At 38.2% G+C, this 23151-nt stretch overlaps 1 protein-coding gene across 4 annotated transcripts in view; it reads right to left on the reverse strand.

Moving 5' to 3' along the window:
- Window positions 1–23151, reverse strand: part of ENOX1 (ecto-NOX disulfide-thiol exchanger 1) — a 341922-nt gene that overhangs the window by 55295 nt on the left and 263476 nt on the right. For 3 of the 4 annotated variants that reach the window (XM_072617159.1, XM_072617156.1, XM_072617158.1), the window contains 2 exons: window positions 14898–15005; window positions 9040–9096 (listed from right to left, as the gene is read on the reverse strand). In XM_072617159.1, the coding sequence (XP_072473260.1) occupies window positions 9040–9096; window positions 14898–15005 (165 nt within the window). The remainder of the gene's footprint in view (window positions 1–9039; window positions 9097–14897; window positions 15006–23151) is intronic. The other variant, XM_072617157.1, reaches the window with a different exon arrangement.

Below are 23151 nucleotides of genomic sequence, written 5' to 3' on the forward strand. Positions count from 1 at the left end.
TCCTAATGAGCCTTTGGTCATTTCATCTTTTTGAGTGGTGTTTTAGTTACTACTCCAAAACCAGTGATGGTACCCAGTGTGAGAAAGGAAGGGATGGAGAGAGAGAAAAGAAGAACAGGAAAGGTGAGACTGGAGATGATTTGGGACACTCCCAAAATGTTTAAAAATGTTTGTTGCTACACCCAACTTGAGAGCAATCATACCCTTTCCATGAGGAAGTATTGCTGTACAGTCTACCAATATTAATCAATCTATTTGCAATATGTCCCATGGGTGATGAGAACTGCTTGATTTGATTGCATAATCTATTTCAGGACAAGCTTTTCTACAATCATATGCATGAGTTTTAATTCTAATCAGAAAAACACCTTTGGCAAAGGTTTTTTAAGAAGGAATGGGCTGTGAGGGAGATTTGACTGTGACATCTGTCACCCGCTAATCGCCAGGGTTGATTAGAATGAGCTGGCTGTATTGAGAAGAGTGAAATTTATGCAAATTTCCTTCCTCTACTCCCATCTCCATCCCTGCAGTCAAGCATAATCCAGCATCTTCCTAGCAACCCCCAGTGCAACAGAGTAGAGGATTCCCTTGTGTTGGAGAAGTAATTGGATCAGGCAGTAAATGAACTATGCATGTAGGAAAAGAGAATGAGTTTTCCCTTTCCCAAGGCTACAGAAAGATATGACAAAAGTCAAAGGAGTGCAGGGCTATGAAATCCTTATATAACAGTAGAACAAATCACTGGTTTCCAATTCTACCCAAGGAAGACTGGCCTAGATACACTTCAGGTCAGTAAAGTTCATACATCTCTACTCTGCCATCTCCTGTCTTCTCTTTCAATTTATGATGGTACAGGTTGTATTGTATGGACATCATTGTTGCAGTATTCAACACATTTGCAAATTCTAGAAAATTTAAACACTTCTTATCAGTATATGAGTGACAAAAAGAAAGGGAAGTTTACCTACAAAATCTGCTCTCCATTCCAAGTATCATTTTAGCTCGGTGCTCACAGGCCAGTCAGTATATTTTTGGCTCCTTGCCTCCCTTTCTGCTTTTTTTCCCCCAACCCATGCTAAAAGCCAGAGGTGATCATTTTCCCTTCCATTTTCTGTCAGGGCTTTTGGGCAAAATTTCTGCTTCTGACATTCCTTCTAGAGGTGAATCTTTTCATGTACTCATGTGACTAAGTGCGCCCCCTCTCCCTCTCTCTCTCTCCCTCCCTCCCTTCCCCCTCCCCCCAAATCCTTCTCTCTTTCACTCTCTCCCTCTCTCTCATGTGAGGTCATAACAGGCTGCCATTTACTGGGCAGTATGCCCAGGAATAAGATCTCTGTACTTTCTTTTCATAATTGTAAAATCAGACTGCTTGTGTCTCCTAACGTGATTTATCCTAAAGAGCTGAACCTCTGGTATTCGCCTTTGTTGATTAAATTGAGCTTGGCTTGGATATTGTGGATATCTTTGATTCAATCACTTAAAATGGCTTAATTACTATTCAGAGATGTAATCCATTTTATTCTCTTAACTTTCCTAGTGTTCTCAGGCTCATAAATTGAAAACTTAGCTGATCTCATTGGGAAGCTGGGATACTAAACAAGGAGTGACTATTCCCCGTGAGTTCTGATGTGGGCAGAAAGCAGAATACTTAAGATCTAGGCTCTCACAACCTTAAATACTTCATTTCAAGATCCCATGTTCAAATTTCTAAGTTTTTTATTCCTACATGGAGACCTAAAACCATGTTCCTCTAGAATCTCCTACAGAGTATGCTTCATTCTGCTTTACAAAAGTACTCAAGAATGGCCATTTTCTTATTCTTTCCTGTCAAATGCTCCCAGATTCTTAAGTTGGTGGCATTTTTTTGAGAAGACCCAGAATTGTGATTTTATCAATGCATCTAAGTATGGAAATTCCCTACACTTATATAGGTCAGCAATGCATCTGTGACTTTTAGTCTTACAGAATTGCCTGGGGCCATCAGGAGTTAGTGACTTGGTCATGGTCACATAGTATCTGTCAGAATCAGGACTTTGAGTCCAGGTCTTCCAAGGTTAGTCATCATCCATTACACCATGCTGACTCTTGACAGACAGACGGTATTATTACAGTTAGGTATTTAAGTATTGCTACTTCATTACTTATAATTATTTACCTTTTGGAAACTGGGCTTTGTTTTTGAAAAGAGATGCTAGATTTCTCTCTGTTCTACCATCCCAGGGCAACACATAGGGCCCACTTTTGCTGAAAAGTATTCATAGATGGATACAGAAACATGTCTAATGGTCTAAATGATTATATGTGGGGTTAACACCCATAAGAATATTGCTCAAGACTGTTTAGGGAAGTAGAGTTATGATCTTCAAAATGGATAAATACTCTTTGGGTCTGTTCTGGTTTAGGTGAATAATATGGTCATAGAATTCTTTGGCCTAGAGCTGATGGTCTCGTTTCCCTTGAATATTCCTTCTATCTGGTTTGGAACAACAAGGCATTTTAGTTCTCTGAACAAAACCTGTCAGAATTATCAAGTGTGTACTAATCCTGTTATATGGATCCTACATTTTACATATGTTAAAATTTTTAATTTCATTAGTCTGAGTATTTTTCCTACTCATACAGATCACAGAACCCTTTGTAGCTTAGTAGCTGACCTCCAGCATTATGATGACTGAAGAATTCATCACTCTGTGGCTAATCTGATGCTGAAAGGAAGGGGAGGGGCTAAGTATTTATTAAGCACCTACTATTTGTCAATCATTTTGCTAAGCACTTTACAAATGCTTTCTCATTTGATCTTCACAACAACTCTGGGAAGAATGTGATATTATTATTCTTATTTTATAGCTGAGGAAATTGAGGCCAGCAGAGGTTAAGTGACTTGCTCAGGGTTGTACAGCTAGTAAATGACTAAGGTAAGTAAATGAACTCCGGTTTTTCTGACTCCTGGTTCAGAGTTTGTGTCCCCTTAGAAAGGCTAAGTGTCACCTTCCTATGACAATTAAATTTTGGATATTAGGGGAGGTAGATGCACCAGAATTTTCTAGTAACCAAACAAGAACCACCCACTCCCAGCTTGCAGTCAGAACAAAACCACAAGGTTGTATTTTCCTAACAGCTTCTTGTTTGCTAATAACACTCTATAATATTTCCTTTCTTGAGTATTAAAAAAACAAAACAAGGTTAAGCAAAGCTTGCATGAAGCTACCTTCTTTATCTTGGAGAGAAATTCTCTCCCTGATTCTCCCCTAGAGGCTGGGAGGGTCAAGGTTCATGGAAGGGCCCCAATTACCATCAACAGCTGTCAGGGACACTGGGATGGAATTTCTCTGTGGGTTTGCTCAGATGGATTGTGGATTCCTTGGCAGGCAGCAGGGGATGTGGTTAACTCATGATGAAGTGGTAAACAAGTCTGGGAGAAGGTAGCAAAATCAGAGAGAAGTGCAGCCTCAGCGTAAGAAAACTAAAGATGATGATTCAAGGCACCGGAGAGGAAAGACACAGGTTTTGGGAGGGAGGTGTTAATATGAGAGTAGACGAAAGACAGCACGGTCCTTCTGAGGAAAGGAAAAAGTGATCCCATGCAAAGGCTTAAATGACACTTCTGGAACAAAGCCTACATGGAGAAAGAATAGGTGTGAACCATTGATTCATTATCACTTTGGCTTGGACTAATGGGGAAACACATGATTTGGAGCTGGAAAGACCATACAAACCATATGGCCAAACTTTTTATTTTACAGATGAGGAAACCAAGGCTTGGAGGTGAAGTATTTTCCCCAAGGTCACCCAGGTATTGAGTAAGGGAAGTGGGATTCCAACCGTATCCTCTAACTTCAGACTCAGTATCCTCTGGGCTATAACTCACTATTTATCAATTTCCTAGCACAGAGCAAGGGCCTGATAGGATAACATACATGACAGATCAGTTTGTTATGAAGTAAGGGCATGGCTGTCAGGAACAGAACAATCTCTAATAGGATCAATCAATCAACAGATATTAGGGAAGTGGCTCCTTTTTTTCCACAGGCCTCAGCATGAAGCCTTTCCTGATCCTTACTCAAATGCTAGTGCTTTGCCTTTCAAACTACCTTGCGTTTAACATTATTTATTGTATATGTTTATATTTCTAAATGTTGTTACCTATATTTATATATGTCCTTGCCTCCCCTGGTAGAATGCAAACTCTTTTTGAATAGAGACTTTTCTATCTTCAGTACTGGGATCAGAGAAAGCACTCAGCAAATACTTGCTGGTTGATCGACTGAGAAGCCCTGGAGTAAGAAGGAAAGAATGAGCGCCATGGGAAAGAAAGGGCAATGCCAATGCAACAGGGGGTGGGGCAGAAGGGAAGATAAAAGTACACAAAAAAGATGATATATTTATGAAGGAATATTTATTTTGGTCAATAATGTTTTAAATACAGGCTTTTAGTCTAATGACCTGTTGAAGTACCTTCCTTCAAATTGTTGATACAGATCTGAGACAAAATCATCAAATTAAACAAAAGCTTTATTTCAGACTTTTTTTTTCCTTCCAAAGGAATTGCAGGTGTTGAGTTTTACTAAAGACCAGACCCAATGTGGGCGGGGGGGGGGGGGGGGGGGGGGGCGGGGTGGTGGTGGTGATGGTTCAGGGGTAGATGCTTGATGATCTCACTCTGTCCCTTGGTAGTAGGGCCAGTGGAGGAGAAGGAAAGGGAATATTGTCTATTGAAGGGTGTTAGGAATCTTTAGGATCATAGATCTAAAGCCTACAAAACCCATCTCTTCCAACCTTGTCCTTTTACAGCTAAGGAAATTAAGATTCCATAAGTAAGTGATTTGTTGAAAGTCACAAAGGTACTGAGTGTTAGTGAAAGAATCTGAATCCAGGACTTCTGACTTTAGACCAATGGTCCTTTGTGCTGTTTGTTAAATGAAGAGAAAAAGCTACATAAGAACAGTTATTTGGGCTTTACTTTGTCTTTGATGGTATGACCCTTTTTACTTTGGGGTCTCTTATACATCTTTCTCCCATCTCTCCCTCTGTGTGTATATATATATATATATGTATATATAAACATATACATATATACACACATGCATGTATACACAATATACATTTACACACATGTACACATATACACATATATGTGTAGGTATGTGCATATATACACATACACACATATATATGTATCTGTCCTTTGGTTAGTGAAGGTAGAAAGCCACGTTTTAAAATTGCGAAGGATATCTTTACATGTTTGAAGTAATTATAACTGTACTGTGCTAATGTGTAAATATGATCATTCAGAAGCTTTCCTTTATTGTGAGAAAAAATCATTTCTATCAGTATGGCATCAATGCAATATTGTTTCTCCAAAGAACAAAAATACAGGGTATACATTTAAAATGAGGAGGGGGATAGGATTGAGACAGAAGGCCCTGGGACAAAGGCTAATTTTAGATTAAAAGATGTGATTTGTTCTAGCTGGTGTTAATATCCAAAATTTCACATGCAAATAAAATGCTTGCCCTCAGCAATTTGGGCCCTGACCAAGATCAGGACCTGACAGAGTTGTTCCATTTTCCCAACAGTGATACATTTATCCTTTCCTCCAGAAAAAAGTTGATTCTGGCAAAGGATTTTGGAATATCCAGGAAAGAGGGAAAGGATGTAGTTTATTTAAGGGGCTACTGGATTTGGTGTTAAAACACCCGAGTCTGAACCCTGGCTCTGTCATTTGCTGGACTGTGATGCTGGCTAAGTCACTGCAGGACTCTGGGCCTCACTTTCTTTATCTGTACAATTTTCTGTCTCTAACATTTATGTTGCCACATTCAGTGAGCCTGTAAGCCCATGAGACTGCTGGGTAGGATTCGTATCTAGTTCTATGTTAAATATGGAGCTAAACAAATAAAAATATGGTGTTAACTATGATGCTGAAAAAATATACTCCAGGAAAATAACAATAATTATGGCCATATGGCAATAATGTAATGGGATCTATAATGTTTCCACGTGTAAATAATATGCTGGAGTCTGGGAGCTCCTTGGCACTTGGGAAAGAAGTTAGTAAACTGCAAGGATGGAAATGTTTTACAGAAGACACCCTTCAGAATTACTGATGAAATCTTTCAGGTGCACATCGGACACGTGAGTGCCAATGCAATTTTAGAAGGCCAAAACAGAATGCCAGAAGCTGTCACGGTAAGTGGTCATGGATGTTACCCAAAAAAGCCAGTATGAGCTATCCCAAGCATGATATGCTCAGTCAGAACAGGTTCACTGTGCACCAGCCTCTGATGTGAATGGCAGTAGCAAAAATCTATTTGTTTCAGTCAATAATATTTTAAATACAGGCTTTTAATGTAATAGCCTATTAAAGTACCTTGCTTCAAATTATCAGTACAGAGGTAAGACAAAATCTTCAGAGAGAAAAAAAAAAACAACTTTATTTCAGACTTTTTTCCCCCAAATATTCCTTCATAAGACCTTTTAACAGCAACTCTAACAAATAGCAAAAATGACTGATTTTTTAAATTTCCCTTACCTACCATGGCTTCCTGGGCAAGAAATGAAATACATAAAGGGAGACAATATGAGACAATATGACAATGTGAGATGGATGCTTGAGTTCAAATCTGGCCTCAGACATTTACTAGCTGTGCGACTCTGGGCAAGTCTCTTAACCCTGTTTGCCTCAGTTTCCTCATCTGTCAAAGGAGCTGGAGAAAGAAATGGCAAACCATTCCAATATCTTTGCTAAGAAAACCCCAAGTAAGGTCATGAAGAGTCAGATATGACTGAAAAATGACAAAACAACAACAGTAATTACAACTAAATTTGATAGGTGGCTACTCAGTTTCTTCATTTGTAAAAAGGGGTTGAACTAGATGAACTTTAAAGATTCTTTTAGCTCAATCATTTATGATTACATAATAGGATTAAGAGTGGGCAAGGATCTTAAAAGACAATTTAATTCAGTGTGAGATCTAAAGAAGTAACAGATATGTCTTGCTGAAGGCCATACAATTAATAATAAGTAGCATAGATAGGCTCACTATACTGGACCATTAGATTCTAATACTTTTCATGACACAAGGTCTTGTAGGCCCTCAACTATCTTCTCTTAAGTTACTAAGTTGTAATAGAAGAACAAACAAATAATGAATTTACAGACAATTCCTGACCCTGTCTCTCAGCACTTCTCTCGGGCTCCATTTCCTTATGTGAAAATAAGGGGAAACTAAATGATCGCTTACATGTCTTTCATTCCCTCTTTTCCCTTCTTCCTACATGGCCTGAGATTTTTCTTTAGTATCACTACTGTAAGTTGGAATGACAACAAGGACAAAAACAATTCTATATAAATAAGAAGAGATTGTAAGAGAACATCTAATTGTCCTGAATCATTTCAAATAGCCAAGCTGAAATGAACTGAATCCCAAGGTACTGAGAAATCTGTTGGGGATGCTTGCTGGATAAATGTCAGTGATTTCTGAAAGCTCTTAGAAAATGGAAGTGATACTCTAAGACTGGAAACAGGTGATTGTTCTGATTTTCCAAAAAGAAAAGAAGGTAAACTCGGAAAAAAATAAGCCGTGAACTTGACTTTGATTTGTGATAAAATGCTGGAATGTATTATCAAAGGGATGGTTTGTGAACATTTAGAAAGGGAAACTGCAATCACTCACAGCCAGCATTAGTTTCATAAAGAACAGGTCACATCAAATTAATCTTTCATTTTACGAAGATTCCTAGGGTATTAATCAGGAGGAGAATGACTGTGATTCTCTAGATATAAAATATCTACATTTTGTCAAAGCATTTTATAAAGTCATGCTATCTATCCTTGTGGGCAAGATGGGAGTGACGTGGGCTAGATGACAGTACAAGAAGATTCACTAAGTCCAGATCCAAATTGTTATATTTCAATGTCAGTTTAGAAGTGGATCTCTAGTGAGCACTCCCAAGTTCTGTCTTTGGCCCTGTGCTGTTCAACATTTTTGACAATGACTTAGATGAAAGCTTAGATGCATGCTTATTAAATTTGCAGATGATGCAAAATGGAGAGGGAGACATGCTACTGATGCTAGGGTCTACATTGTAAATAATTAAATAGAATGCACACGAGATAGAAAATCCCTCCTACCTGGCACTCTGCTCACTCAGAAATTCTATATTCTGACTCTGTGCCAGATAAACAAAGTACTCAGCAAATAGTTTTTGAAGCTAAGAATAGCATTAGTACATACACACATGTGAAAGGAAAAAGGACTGCTGAGAGGGAAAAATAAATAAACAAGTACAGAATGAATGTAGGGAATATTTCTTTTGTATTTGTAGCCCTACAGGTAGTAAGTGCTTAATAGACACATTCTGATTGATTAAGTGGTGATTATATATCCAAAACCATTAAGAACCTTGAGAACAGAGATCTTACCTTTAGGAAAGTAGAAACACCAGCCCAGGGGTTCTGACCCCTGTTTTGTACCATGGACTCCTTTGGCATTTTGGTGAAGCCTTCTCAGAATAATACATTGTATATGCATTACAAAGGAAACCAAATATACTGAAATATTCTTGTCAAAATTAAAAAATATAAGTTCATGGGTTCCTGTTTAAGAACACCTACACTAGAGAAACCTAAGTTATCATAAATTAAGTATAATGGTCAATAAGGCCACTATTACTATCTAAAATAACAATCGTGATAACGTGCATAATACAAGATATTCTATCATCTTACAATGTCCCATCTCCCTTTGGCCTTCTTAGACTCTGCTGTTTATAGACATGAAAATTAGGACTCCTGGTGATTTGAATATGTGAGGCTCTGGGTTGGTTAGAAGATTTTTCATTCCAGCATTTAGGCATCTAAACTAACAGCATGAATGCTCATCTACCAATATAACAGTCAGACATAAGCAGCAGTCTCAGGAAGTCACCAACAGACAGGAATAGTATCTCCTTTTATATTATCCATAAAATATCACATGCAGATGGACACTCAACCAATATCAAATGACAAGTGGTAAACAAACTTGCTGTACCTACATTTGCATCCTCATGGCTGTGGCCATTGGTCTCGGCTAATTCCTTGGCACTTTTTAACTGCAAAGGGTAAGGAGAAACACAAATAAACAAGCAGGCACATGACTTGAGAGTGTGCTACACTGACGGTTAACTCTGATTTATTTGAGGTTGCATTTTATAAGGCTTCCAAAGAGAAGAAGCAGATGGGACACATAATTCTGATGAGTCTTTCTGAAACCAGTTTGAAACCAACATGTTCTGAAGGTTGATGAGCTGGTGTACACACACACACACACACACACACACACACACACACACACACACACACACACACACAAACACACACACGTCGTAGACATATTGTTTTTAATAATAATGTTAGTAAGTGGTTTGAAAGGCATAAAGCATAAAAAATTAGCTCTCAAGAATAATAAATGGCTCAATTTGTTATTCTTATTACTATTAATTTAAACTCTGCAGTGTTTGCAAGTTGCCACTAGCTCAATGGTGTTGTACTAATGATTATTTTTGAATGATAGATCTGTTTTGGGTTGTTCAAAATACCCAAGTGTTACCATACAGGTCTTCTTTGAGAGTATCACAATGCAAAGCCATTGCTTCCAGGGGTATAGAGGAGGACGAGATCTTATGTTTCTTTGTTGGGAGGAAGAACTGGGAAGATTTGGTCATTGGTGCATTTAGAGAAAAGCTATTTTTCAGATGAGATTTTTAACAGTGAACATTTGGAAATACCAGTCTTCCTTCTGGAAGGCTCACAAATAATCAGTTATCAAGAGTTTTCAGAAACCCTTTAATTGGCATTTCACCCTAGTCTGACTGAAAGCAGATATTTGGGTGTAAGGAACAAGGGAGGGGTAGGCCATCCTTCCAGCTGTCTGACTACATTTCCTTCTGCTTTATGCAGGTCTGTCATCTTTTATACCCAATATAAATGCTTCATGGTGAGAGATAAATGCTCAAAGCTTGGATGGGAAAAAAAAAAAGAAAATGACAACACCCTTGCATACATATCACCACTGTGTCAGATTTAAACATCTGCTGTTTCTGGTTCTTCATGTACTTTAAACCATTCCAGTTTCCTTAAAGCAGATCCATAGTCATAGCCTGAAAGTCACACCCACTTGACTCGAAGCAGGAAAAGGCTTTCAAAGAATGTGATGGTGGTTAGGGACAGCTGATTTCCAGACCAAAAAACCTTCTTGGTTTGCCTGGCTCACCACTGAGCCCCCTACCTTCTCCTTCTTTATGAGTTCAAATCCAGCCTCAGATACTTCCTAGATGTGTGATCCTGGGTAAATTACCTAATCCTGTCTGCCTCAGTTTCCTCATCTGTAAAATGAGCTTGGGCAAGAAATGGCAAACCACTCTGGTTATCTTTGCCAAGAAAGCCCCAAATGGGGTCACAAGGAATTGGACATGACTGAAAATGACTGAACAATAAAATCCACCAATGAGGGCACATTTTAACTGCTCTTGTAGCAGCATGACAAGAGTCTAATAGGGTGTCCGACTTTTACAAACTCAAGGGCATGTGGGGGAAAAACTGGAAGATAATCCTTAGTTTTCTTTACAGCTCAACTCAAGCATGCCCTTCTATATAAGGCCCTTTCTGATCTCCTTAAATGTTAATGCTCTCCCTACCCTCATTATATTTTTATTCTGTATATGTATATATAATATATATATATGTACACACATACACACATATTCTTACATGTACATATTCCCCACCCCAATAAAGTGTAAGCTGTCTAAAGGCAGGGACTGTTTTACTTTTCTTTCTATCCCTAGCATGTATATATATATATACATATATATATGCATATATATGTATGTATATAGGTATGTACATGTATATATGTATATACACATATTTACACACAAATACACATACATATATACATGTATGTATATGTATACACACACGTGTGTGTGTGTATTTCAACAGGTCCTACATTTTCATTTTTGCAGGAAGTGCCTGGATGAGGAACTCCTTCCAATGCAGTTCACCACCTGGTTTTCAACCTAAGAATCTTAAGCAGTTGCCAGAGGATACTGGAAGATTAAGTGATTTGCCCTGAATCCTAAGCCAGGATGTATCAGAGGCAGGATTGGAAATCTGGTGTTCTAATGAATTCAGGTCATGCTGCCTCCCCTACGTACAGAGTAGGCACTTAATAAATGATTGTTGATTTCCTCAATGTGGAGGAAATCCTTTTATGCCAAACCCTACATTAAAACTGATAAGATAAGGTAAGCCTCAGTGGCTGTATTTGAAGCTGGATGTCCCTAACTTCAAATCCAGAATCTTTGGCTATAGAGAGAGACTCTAGTTAGGTTGTGTTAGAAGTCTGTGACTGTGAACGTGGTAATCCCTGTGCCATTTCCCATATTCCCATATCACACATTCCTTGTGTCTTCTTCTTGTCTTTCTTATTTCTCCTTCCTTCCATTTATTCTACCCAACTTCTTAACATGTATTACTTTCCCTGACTCCTCCACAGGCAAATTATCTACCCAAACCAATATCACTCATACCACTACATACATTCTTATCACTCATTTCCCTTTGCTCCAACACCTTTCTTCTTGCTTGGGTACTCTTATCACATCTGTCATAGCTTCCAGGAGGAAAAGGCCTATATGTATTCTTACCATCCTCACCTGCCTTTAAGGTATGGATTCTGCCCTGAAAACCCCTCCCTTAGAACAGGTAACACTCTAAGACATCTTTGGCTGGTTAGAGTGCCTATTCCTCTCCCAGAAGATGGGGTTGGTACTTCTGGCTGATATTACTGTGTGTGTGTGTGTGTGTGTGTGTGTGTGTGTGTGTGTGTGTGTGTGTGTGTGTGTGAGTGTGTGTGTGTGTGTGTGTGTGTGTGTGTTTATGAGAGTGGAGAAGGAAAGATAAGGAATAACCTGAGTGGTGGGAAACTACTGTTATTATTAAGATAAGTACAGGCCAATAAGACACAGGAGTCAAAGTGTAAGCAACAGTAATACCTAAACAATTCAAGGGAGAAACTGAATTAAGAGCAAATTCTCAAGGAGACCACTGCCTGTGTCAGAGTCTACCTGCTAACCTAGTCATTCAGGTGTCAATTTCCAACTTGTGACCATGTATTTAATAGAAAAATCAATAAAATATATCAAAACACAGTATTGCCTGTAAAGTTCCTTGAGGATAAGCATCATATCTTTTTCATGAAAGATCATTCTCTTCATTAATATCATCTAAAATCATTCCTTGAGTACCTGGTGTCTACAGCAGTAAGATGAAGAGGCTACAGAAAGATTAGGTAAGCAGGCAACGAAGAAGTATTTATTGATGATGAAGACTGTATCCAATAGTCATTCATCAGGCCTTTAGGAAGCTGTTTATGCACTCCATTAAAGACTATACTGAATTCATTTGCATATTCATTTCCAGTTCATATTTTCTCCTGTCCCACTTTTGATGAGGAAACATTGATTTTTTTTTCTCTTCCATATAAATAACCTCTGAGAGTCTATTGTGGAACAAGTTTGAACAGGGACCTTAGCTCCCAAATTCCCAGTGTGCAACGGGAGAGAGTGACAGAAATCTGCTTCCAAGAGCCATAGCTGTGGAAATGCCATTAATGGCAGTCCCTAGGATTTATATGTCCATAGAATATTTTGCTTCTCAAAGCCTCAGTTCCTCATGTGTCATTTTATCAGTGAGGAAGACTGGGGTCTGGACCTCAAGGTGTATGACTAGCATCTCATACACTGTAAAGTTGGATTTCTTTGTGGTATTGATGTCACTGGTGGTCTGTCACGGATGGTCACGCTACAGCTTAGATTTATGCCTTGTCGATGCCTTTTGCTTGAAAATCACTACCCTCAATTTGATGAATAGGCCATTCTTGAATTGTTTTTTAAGAAGAGTTCTCTACCACTGAGCTTATTTTTTATGGAATCTAGAATGTATATACAGGAGACAATGACTGTGGACTAAGAAGCAAATCCTAGTCTTCTGACTTATAGGTCAGTGTTATAATCTGGAAAATTCGTGTTCATAAATTCACCATTTTATCAGAGGCTTAGCCTTTGGAGGGGAGTTATGGTGGGGAATCATTAAGCTAAGGGATATTGAGGAGGAATTTTCAAAAGTCTTCTGATTACCTTTACTTAACCTATCCTAGGTAGATGACTAAATCTACCTTTTTTGAACATCTTTAGCAAGATCTTTTTTTTGGAGAAATGATTCCAACAATCTCCAGCACAAGGATATTCTTTTAATCTAAACCATTCATGGAGCAACTGAACAGCTGGTCCTGAGCCTCATCTACATAATGAACAACCTCTCACATACTTGAAGACCATTAGCTACTTGTCCTTGGCCTTCTTTTCCCTAGCTATAATCTCATATGTATGCATGTATGTAAGTAACTTCCCTGAGATTTTCCTTGAAGACCTTATTTTCTATCCCTTTATTTATTTTTGCAGTTCCCATTTGAGTATAATTTCTCTACATTTTCTTTCCTCTTTGTTCCATCTAATGTATTTCAGAATTTGGACTACTTCAACACTCAGAATCTACCTTAATGATTGGAGTTGAAACTTTCTAATTAAACTGAAGAACTTAGATAACCTTTGTCATTAGGAAGGAAATAAAGGTTCTTTATTATTACTATTGTTTTAGGGTAAAGAAGTCCTATAAGCTACAAAAATGGACTAGTTGGAGGGAACAAAACAAAGCAAGAAACACATAGTAGGTGTTTAATAATGTTTGCTAGATGCATTTACTGACCATCTCTTTTTGTACCATGCAAGAGGTGAGGCTGAGACTTTCAGGTATGGTTTCCAGGGCTACTTTATATTTTGATAGGTTGTGATGAATGGGGTTCATTACATATTTTTGGTTCACTCTAATTCTCTCTCACCACAGCATTATATTGTGAATTCTTTTAAGGTATTTAATTTTTTGTCCTTCTTTGTATCTCCAGTGCTTAGCCTAGAGCTTGGCACACAGTAGATATTTAATAAATGCTTCTTGATTTTACTCTTTAGAACCAATAGTTACATTAAAATAATAATAACCCTAAATTTGATAAGACCCAAAAGATTGGGCTTGCTCTCTGAAATTTCCTTTAACCTAATTAAGACCCATTAGGTCTGTAGTAGTGAACAAAGATCAGTGCTGGAAATACATTTCAAGAGCTCTCCCTGACTCCCCACAGTTGACTCCCCTTCTTCTCCGGTTCTACAGATGAAGGGTTCAGATTTCCCTGTGCTGCTGAACAATCCATCTTCCCCTGCTGTAAGACAATACTTCCAAATCCCCTTATCAATGTCAGGCCACACTTCAGTATCAAAGAAAGCCCAAATGTAATGATCAGATTTACTGACTTTATAGAAAAGGTTTGCTTCTCCCTATGGTTAGATAAGTACCCTGATACACGGGGCATTTTTTTTTTTTAATGTCACCATGAATCAGTCTTTTGTATACATGTGTCTGCAGAAATACCATAGGCTATGCAAAACTCATTTCCCTCACAATTAGACTTAACAGAAAACAACTGCTTACTTTGAAATATGTTTACTTTCCCAATATTTTTTAAACTTTATCAAAATTTATTTGTCTTCTGGGAGAACACCTTCACACATCATTGGTGTGTGTTGCCTACTGAGGTATTGAATGGAGAACAAAGGCAGCGGCCCTTGGATTGCAAATTCTAACCAGCCAAGACAGGAGGGGGTTGACAAGGTATAAGCAAATTACACCATAGATTAACTTCTGCCAGTATTTGCATACATGAAGCACAAGGGAGACACACTTTGTATGTCTGAATTGATGGATAAATTAGAGTTGTCCCATTCATTTAGCAGCTTACTTGTTCCTGCAGAACTTTCAATAATGCTTGTGTGTGACTCTGCTCCTCCTTTGCATGCTCCAGTTCAGACTTTTTGTTTTTCAGCTCTTCTTGAATGGTCAATAATTGCTGTGAATATAAAGGACATTTATGATTAGGGAGTTCGGAGGCCAGGGGTTTTTCAAATAGTCACAACGTTCACTCAATCGTTAGAGAATGATTATCTATTTTCTGTGTATTTTCCCCTCTACTGCAGAGCTCTAGGAGGGCTGCATTTCTTAATACATGGCTAAGTTATTTGTTATATTAAAGCACCAAACTCTGGGGTACTATATCTTCCATGGAAGAACTGTCATATCCTTTTGAACAAATTCTTATTTGTAGAAACGTACTCTGTGGTTTTAAAAGACCAAGGCACATACTGGGCAGACATAATTTTAAAAGCTCAGACCTTTAATATAATTAGTCACTGGCCTAAAGACATTCCATTCTCTGTAAAATTATATTCTGTGAAGTTACTATACTAAGCTGCTGGGGAATGGTAAAGATCTTTCTTCTGATTCTGTTTTGATGGTGACCAGAGTCCAACAGCAATCCATAGATCAGCCAAGAAAACTGCTGATATAAGCCATCAAAACACTAAGCTTTGACCTGCATGGCTATCTTTAAGCAGGAACACTCAAAGTATTGCTGGGATTGAGGATGTTTGTAAACTCTGGGCTTCTCCTCACCCTCTGAACTGTAACTCGTGTGCCGGCAGGCTAAGGGCAGCTGCCTGAAAGTCAGTAGTCACCAGCTCTGCTTCATTTGGGATCCTATAACTAGGATCTCAGAGGCCATGCAGTTCCAACTTTTCCATTTTAAAGATAAACTGAGACCTAAGGAGATTAAATGACTAGCTCAAGGTCACACAGGTTAAAAGTGCCCAAGTGCCCAATTTGAACTCAGCTCCTCTGACTCCAGAGCCAATATTTTTCCCACCATGCTGACTCCCACTTGGAAAAATGTTATATATATATGTAGTCTAGGAAAAAACATAACCTCTTCATGAGCTTTGGAAAACAACGATTTCCTTTGAAAATAAAGGATGAGTGCTTTGAAAAAAACAAGTTCTATTTCTTTTGCAATTACCCATCATGAACCCTCCATTAATAACATGAAAACATTCAAGCATTCATGACACGGAGTTAGCTGTCTCAGGCATCAAGGAGGCTTCTTCAGCGTCTCATCAAGTTTGGCTGCTGAGTCACATGGCAAAGCCTGAACTGGCAAGACTTGAATGATTGTGGATGCTGAATTATTGATGTTGAAAACAACCAACTGGAGGGATTTGAAGAAACTTTCAAAAACTTATCAGGCCAGAAAAAAAGGCATCCAGAAAAAATACCGAGTCCCATCATGTGCTTGTTGAGTTCATCCTTTGTTTTTGAAGAGGACCATGACATCAGAGAAATGATGACATGACTTGCACTTGACTTTGATTTGAGTGAGGGAGGGCTGTGCAAGGTCACCAGCCTCACTTTCTCCTCCTGAGCCATCTGGATCCAGTGACCAGATATTCATTAGGATGACTGGAGATGACCCAGGATGCCATGGGAGATGTTGGCCTTTTCAGGTACTCACTTAACGGGAGTTAATGCCCATTCAGTGAATAGACCTCTTTAACCCAGTTGGGTGCTAGTTAGACGTTTATCATTCTTCATTTTTCGCCCCAGTAACAAATTTTGTGTGCTTGTGTCTAAGAGTTTCTCACTTCAATCTACTGTCTTACCACCCACCACACCATATCCCTCTCAGCTCATGTGTTCATATAACAATCTACATGACAACCGATTAAAGAATAGGATCTACAAAGTTTATTGAGTACTTTGACACTGAGTCAAAAGCCTACAAATAATGAATGGACAACCAATGGGAGAAGATACATTTCCTTTTTTCCATTTTTTTCATGATTCCCAGAACCATTCTGAGGGAGTTTGAATACCCAGCTCACCAAATACAAGATTAGTTTTCAGTTCATGGGACCCTTATAAAAGCAGGGTTTGAATCCCTGTCAAAAAATTAACTAAATGAAGGGTGGGAAAATTGTATGTTCAAGTTGGGTATCCTTGAATCCAATGTGTAATTCCTAATAGCACCAAACCATATGAAAGCTTATCAAGAATGGGAGTTTTCTCACATGGTAATCTTATTCGCAGTCCTTAGCACAAGGTCAGACATAAAGCAGGCTCTCAAAAATACTTATTGATTGACTGAATTCATAAAAATTTGATAGCCTGATTACTGTTGAGATGATTTATTATTTTTTTAAAAAAAATCCTTCTGTCCTTGTTAATGCACAAATACAAGAAGGATCAGTGATTGAATACAGCAGGAATCTGTGATTGCCTCAGCATGGAGAATTCCTTCTACCCCTGCCTAAGACTGAAGATCGCAGAGAGAATAACTGAATTTACCCAGGGTTACAAAGTTAGTATGAGTTGGCAGTGTTATCTGAACCCAGGTCTTTCTGACTACAAGTCCAGAATTCTATTAACTATGCCAGATTGGCTCCACATCCTTGGTGCCAGTAAAAGCATAATACAGATTTCAGAAATAATGTGGGTTCAAATCTTACTACCAACATTTACTCTTTAAGTGACTTAAGGTAAGCCTGTAAAATGAGGGGGATGGGCTAGATGGCTTCTGAGTGTCTTCCTTACTGTAGATCTGTGAGCTCATCAACTAGTGGTAAACTCGAGGAAGTTAATGACCTTTAACTTTAGGACCTCAGTCACTAGAGTTAAATGCTTTGACTGAAAATGGTTTCTCAGCTATGTATGGAATATGTATGGTATGTCTCAATCAGCACAGGCTTTCAACATGATGAAGTTTTGAAATGCCACCCTGGAATATCTGTGAACACATGCCAGGCATGGTGCAATTTATTTTCTTACTGCTTCCTAGAGCTATCACCAAGTCCTATGGGTAGACGTACCAGTTGTGAAGCTCACTGGTGGTGGTTTGAGAATTTAGAAGGGGTTCATTCTCAAGGACTTCCTTGGTGGATTCCCTCTAGTATTACCTACATAATAACTCATAATTACCTAGTAATCCAAGGTTTACACAATATTTTCCTTGAAATGATCTTGTGAGATGGGTAATGGAAATATCTTCACCATTTTACAGATCAGAATGGAGGTTCAGAGAGACCTATGGCCAACATAGTCCATACTGCCTTAGTTATGTCATGCCTATTACATCATGTTTAATATCCTTAATCCAAGTCTATTATTCAATTCTGTAATTACCTGGACTGCGGTTCAAGGATGGATGGGATGACCTCAGCGTTGTGCTAATGATGTCAGTGCTAGACAGTATATTTATAGCCAGCTCCCTAAAATGGTAGAAACTACGAAGTCTAGTTGCAGGTCAAATGAATTAAGGGACCCCTAAGAACTGCATAGTGGATACAGCCTCTAGGGGCTTCATTTATTGGGATTGCACACATCTGGGTATAAATCTTGGGTTTTCCTATTACTCTGGGGGATTGATCCAAAGTCTAGAAAGGGAAGTAAAAATACCACCAATTTCTGCATACATGAGTATACATGAATGCTATTAAAGGAAGACGCTATTTCATTTAAAATCTTTTTGGTTCACTTGTGATAAAATGAAGAAGTTGCTATTTTCTTTTTTTAACCTAGAAGAAAGTGTTTCTGAATAAGGTCATGAAAATCCATTCAGTAAGTCAGTGTTTTGTCATCTTTCCTGTTCCCCATCCACAGAAGGAGCAATACTATTAATGATTTAAAAAATAGCTACCATCTGGAATGTCTCTATATTCAATATCATTAATGACTACTAATTTATTTCTATAGCAAAAGCTCATGAATCTAGTATTTGTCTATTCCAAATAGGGTCTGAGTCAAGTAGCTGCAATTTTCCATTCATGTGGATGAGTTGGGAAAACAGTGAGATAATCTAAACCTGGTAATTGAAAAAGTCACTGCCTTTGGTTACTTGCATTTGAAATATATGAAGCTTTACAGTTTGTGGGGAGAGGTGGAGTTGAATTGTCAGGTATCGAAGTGCTCCAGGTGACAAAAGTTCAAGGTCAGTGAGAGCAATCAGAACTTAGTTCGGATGACTGCCTTGCTGTATTGGTTGACTGCAGGGTGATTTCAATTTAACATTTGAGAATACAGCCTTAAACAGATGCAGCATTACATTTTGGGTGGTTGTAAATGAGTGGGTACCAATCAGATAATTATTCATATGTCAATCAAGATGTAAACGCTCTGGTGGTCAACAAACAGGTAAATAAAACAGTAGACCTGACATATCATGATTTTTCCAGGCCATAGACTTAATGGGAGCATTCTGTAATACTCTTTGGGGAGACAGAGTCAGATGGGTAATGGGCCTTTCTCTTTTATGAATGCAAAACGCATTGCATGTGCTATTTGAAAGCTTAGTAGAATATGGCTCTTTTTTTTTGTTGTTGTTGTCAGCTTTTTCCAGATGAGAAAATTATAGGCACATATAAAGGTTAAGTAACCCAATCCAGGTCATTCTCCCAGGAACTGACCTTCTACCTCTACTACCCAAATTTCCTGGTTCTACCTTTAGTCAGTGCCCTAGCAACCAAATGGCACTTGTCAGTTTGAAATGGAAATCAGGGCATGCCAAGCTCAAGGTCCTTGGAGCAACATCATCTATCTGGGTATTCATCGCTTTCAATGACTAGCCAGGCTGCTTGGAGCATGCTTTTTTGTGTATACATTGTGAGCCGTGTGGGCGATTTCACTTTCCTGGGAGAAACGACAACCCCTTCATTTTCCTTTTTTCCCTTTAATTTCATATTTTCATTCTAAACACTATGTTACCAGGGTGAGGCTTTTATCTATCCAACAGATTAAAGAGGGTTACATTTCATGAAGGTCGTAACCAGCAGTGCAAATTCTCACTATGTGAAATATGTCAGCTAGATTTCCTCACAAAGAAATATTCCCACAAAGGTGAGGCTACCACCCAAGTAACCTGGTAGGATTAGAGAAGAAGGGCTTTCGTTTTTGCTCCTTCTCCTTCACTTGAGTACCTACAGTGTACACCAGTCCTTTCTCTTGAGAAGTTGAAAACTGAGTGGAGGATATTAATATTAACTCTTCATGGTATCTATGCTACTACAATTATTTTTATTTCTTTGAAGATCTTGATCATGCTCCAAGGGCTATAAAAAGTCATTGTAATTTCCAGAAGTCTTGTTTATTTTGAGGAACAATATGTGCTTTTAGAATTGGCTGCAAAGAAACCTGTTACATGATATGGCAATGAAATACTATATATACAAGTCTATGCAACTAAACCTAGAAGCAACTAGTTGGCATAATGGATGGGTATAGTTGGGTCTGGAGTCAGGAAGACTCGAATTCAAATATGGCTTCAAACACAACCAGCTGTGCCACCCTGGACACATCACTTAACCTGTTTGCCTCAGTTTCTTCAACTGTAAAATGGAAATAATAGAACCTACCCTCTATGGTTATTGTGAAGATCAGATGAGATACTTGTAAAGTGCTTAACACAATGCCTAGCATATAAAGTCTAGCATAAGTGCCTAGGTACTTGATAAAAACTTATTCTTTTCCTAAAGGTATTTCATCCTAAGCAGTTTCATTTACTCAACAAACATTTATTAAGTATCTCCTATATTCCAGGCAGGCACTGAGATAGAAAGACAAAAACAAACAAACAAACAAGTTCCTACCCTCAAGGAGCTTATATTCTTTTGGGAATAAGAAAATAAGATTCACACATGAGCAAATATAAAAGATGTTCAAAATAAATGCAAAATGATAGGAAGTTAAGGAATGCCCCTGACAACTCTGGGGATCAAGAATTGACTCAGGAGGGGCAACAGCAATTCTAGACTACAAATTATATTATAAAGCAGAGATCATCAAAACCATTCAGTGGCAGTGAGAAAAAGAGAAAAGTAGATCATCGAAACAGGCTAGAGAAGGGAGGATCAGAAATAATTTATTCTACAAATCCATGTTTGATGAATCTGAAAACATAAATTACCTAGAAAAGAACGTATTTGATAAGAACAGCTGGAAAAAACTAGAAAGCAGTTCAACAGAGATTAGAACAACATTTTATACTATATTCTATAAGAGACTCAAAATCATACTGTGATCTGCAAATTAGAAGAGAAGCTGATCACATAATTTTCACATCTATGGGTAGGGGATGAATCCTTAACCAAGCAAGGGACAGAGGCAATTATAAAAGATAAAACAGATAGTTTTCATTACTTGAAACTGAGACACTTTTGCAAAATGAAATGAACACATCTAGGATAAGAAAGTGGTCAGCTACGGGGAAAAATAAAGTTTTATATCAAGTATGTCTGATAAAGGGTTTACACGCAAGATATACAGAAAACTAAGAGAAAGGTATAAAACCAAAAGTTGTTCCGCAGTAGAGGAGTAATCAAAGAGCATGAACAAAGAATTCTCAAAAGAAGTGTAAACTATCAACAATCACATGACAGAATGTTCCAAGTCATTAATAATAAGAAGCACACAACATGAATCAAAGCAGCCTTGAGGTTTGATGTCGCCTCCAACAAACAGGCACAAATGACAAAAGACGCAGTCAATGTTGGAGGGGTTATGGAAAAGCAGGCATACTAAGGCATTGTTGGTAGAACTGTGAATAAGGACAACCATTCTGCAAGTTGGAATTATATAAATAAAGTGGCTAGAATGGTTATACCCTTTGGCCTGGACATTCTACCATTAGGCATATGGCCCAAGTAAGTCAAAGAAAGAAAGGCTCCAGATACATCAAAAATATTTATAGCATTACTTTTTGTGTAGGAAAGAAGTAGAGAAAACAGATGCCTATTGAATGGGAAATGGCTAAACAAATTATGGTTCAAAAAATATTATTGTGCTGTATGAAACAATAAGCAAATGAATACAGAGAACATGGAAAGCCATATGGATTGATGAGAAGTAAAGTGAGAAGATCCAGGAAAAACAACATATGCAATGACTACAACACCGCAAAAAGAAAGTATAACAACAAAACAATAAAAATAGGAACCAATGTATAAAGAACAAACTTGACCTTGAAGGAGAAATAGGGGAGACATCTTCCTTTCCCACCTTCTTTGCAAAAATTGAGATCTGTGGGTGTGAAACATTGCAAATAATGTTGCTTTTTTTCAGAATGCTGGTTGTTTTTTTCTTTCTTGAAAAACAAAAACTTCTTTGTTATAAGAGATGACTCACAGGGAAAAGAAGGGGGAGGGAAATCTAGGTGATTAAAAAAAGATACCAATAAAAATCTGTTAAAAATAAAGACCTCATATAGGAGGTGAGATGAGAGGTGAGTTTTGAAAGAGGCAGAGTATTCTAGGAGTCAAAGTAGAAGGAAATGCATTCCAGGCAAAGTCTGGATAAGACAAGGCTGGAATCAGATTGTAATGTGCTTCAAACGCCATCCAGAAAAGATTGCTTTCTAATCTAGAGGCAATGGGGAGTCTCTGTGGTTTCCTGAACAGGAGAGAAACATGGAATAGCAATTTGGCAGCTGCGCCAATTTTACTTTCTCCTTTTGTTTAGTTTATCCAAACACTGCTCTGTATCCTACGTTAGTCCAACGTCTCTCACACACACTGGGGTGCATGCGTCCTGTGTTTCCTTTTCTTCTTGGTAAAATTCTTCTCTAACCATCAACTCTCTTCCCTTCTAAATTCAATGACAGAAATGCAAGATCTTAAAACTAGAAGAGATGTTAGTTAGTGTTCATCTGGCCTAGCCCTCGCATTTACAGATGAGGAAACTAAAGCCTAGGAAACTTAAGTCATTTTCCCAAGGGCATACAGCTAGGTAATGGTGGAACTAAACTAAAATCCCAGGTCTTTCTGACTCCCAGTTACACATTCTTTCTACTACTCTTATCAGCTGATATGTAATTATAAACAGGAACCACCCACATTTTAATGAACAAGGTGCATGTGTTGTTGGCTTACCACACTAACCAAGGGGTGTGAGAATGTATGGACTCATGTGATTACAACCTATGGGGCAAGGGTTTCATCAGAGAAATAGAAATATTTGGCAACTATGCTTAATACACTCCCAGAAACCTTGGATTATGGGGGGGGGGGCAGAATTTTAATTGTTGAGTGGTAATCATTTGATTTTTTAAAATTAAATTAATTTTCGTCCCTGAAAATTATTATAATTTGAATGTTGAGTTGAACTGGTTTGAAACTATT

Source organism: Notamacropus eugenii, chromosome 6 (assembly GCF_028372415.1).
Source record: "Notamacropus eugenii isolate mMacEug1 chromosome 6, mMacEug1.pri_v2, whole genome shotgun sequence".
Taxonomy (NCBI): Eukaryota; Metazoa; Chordata; class Mammalia; order Diprotodontia; family Macropodidae; genus Notamacropus; species Notamacropus eugenii.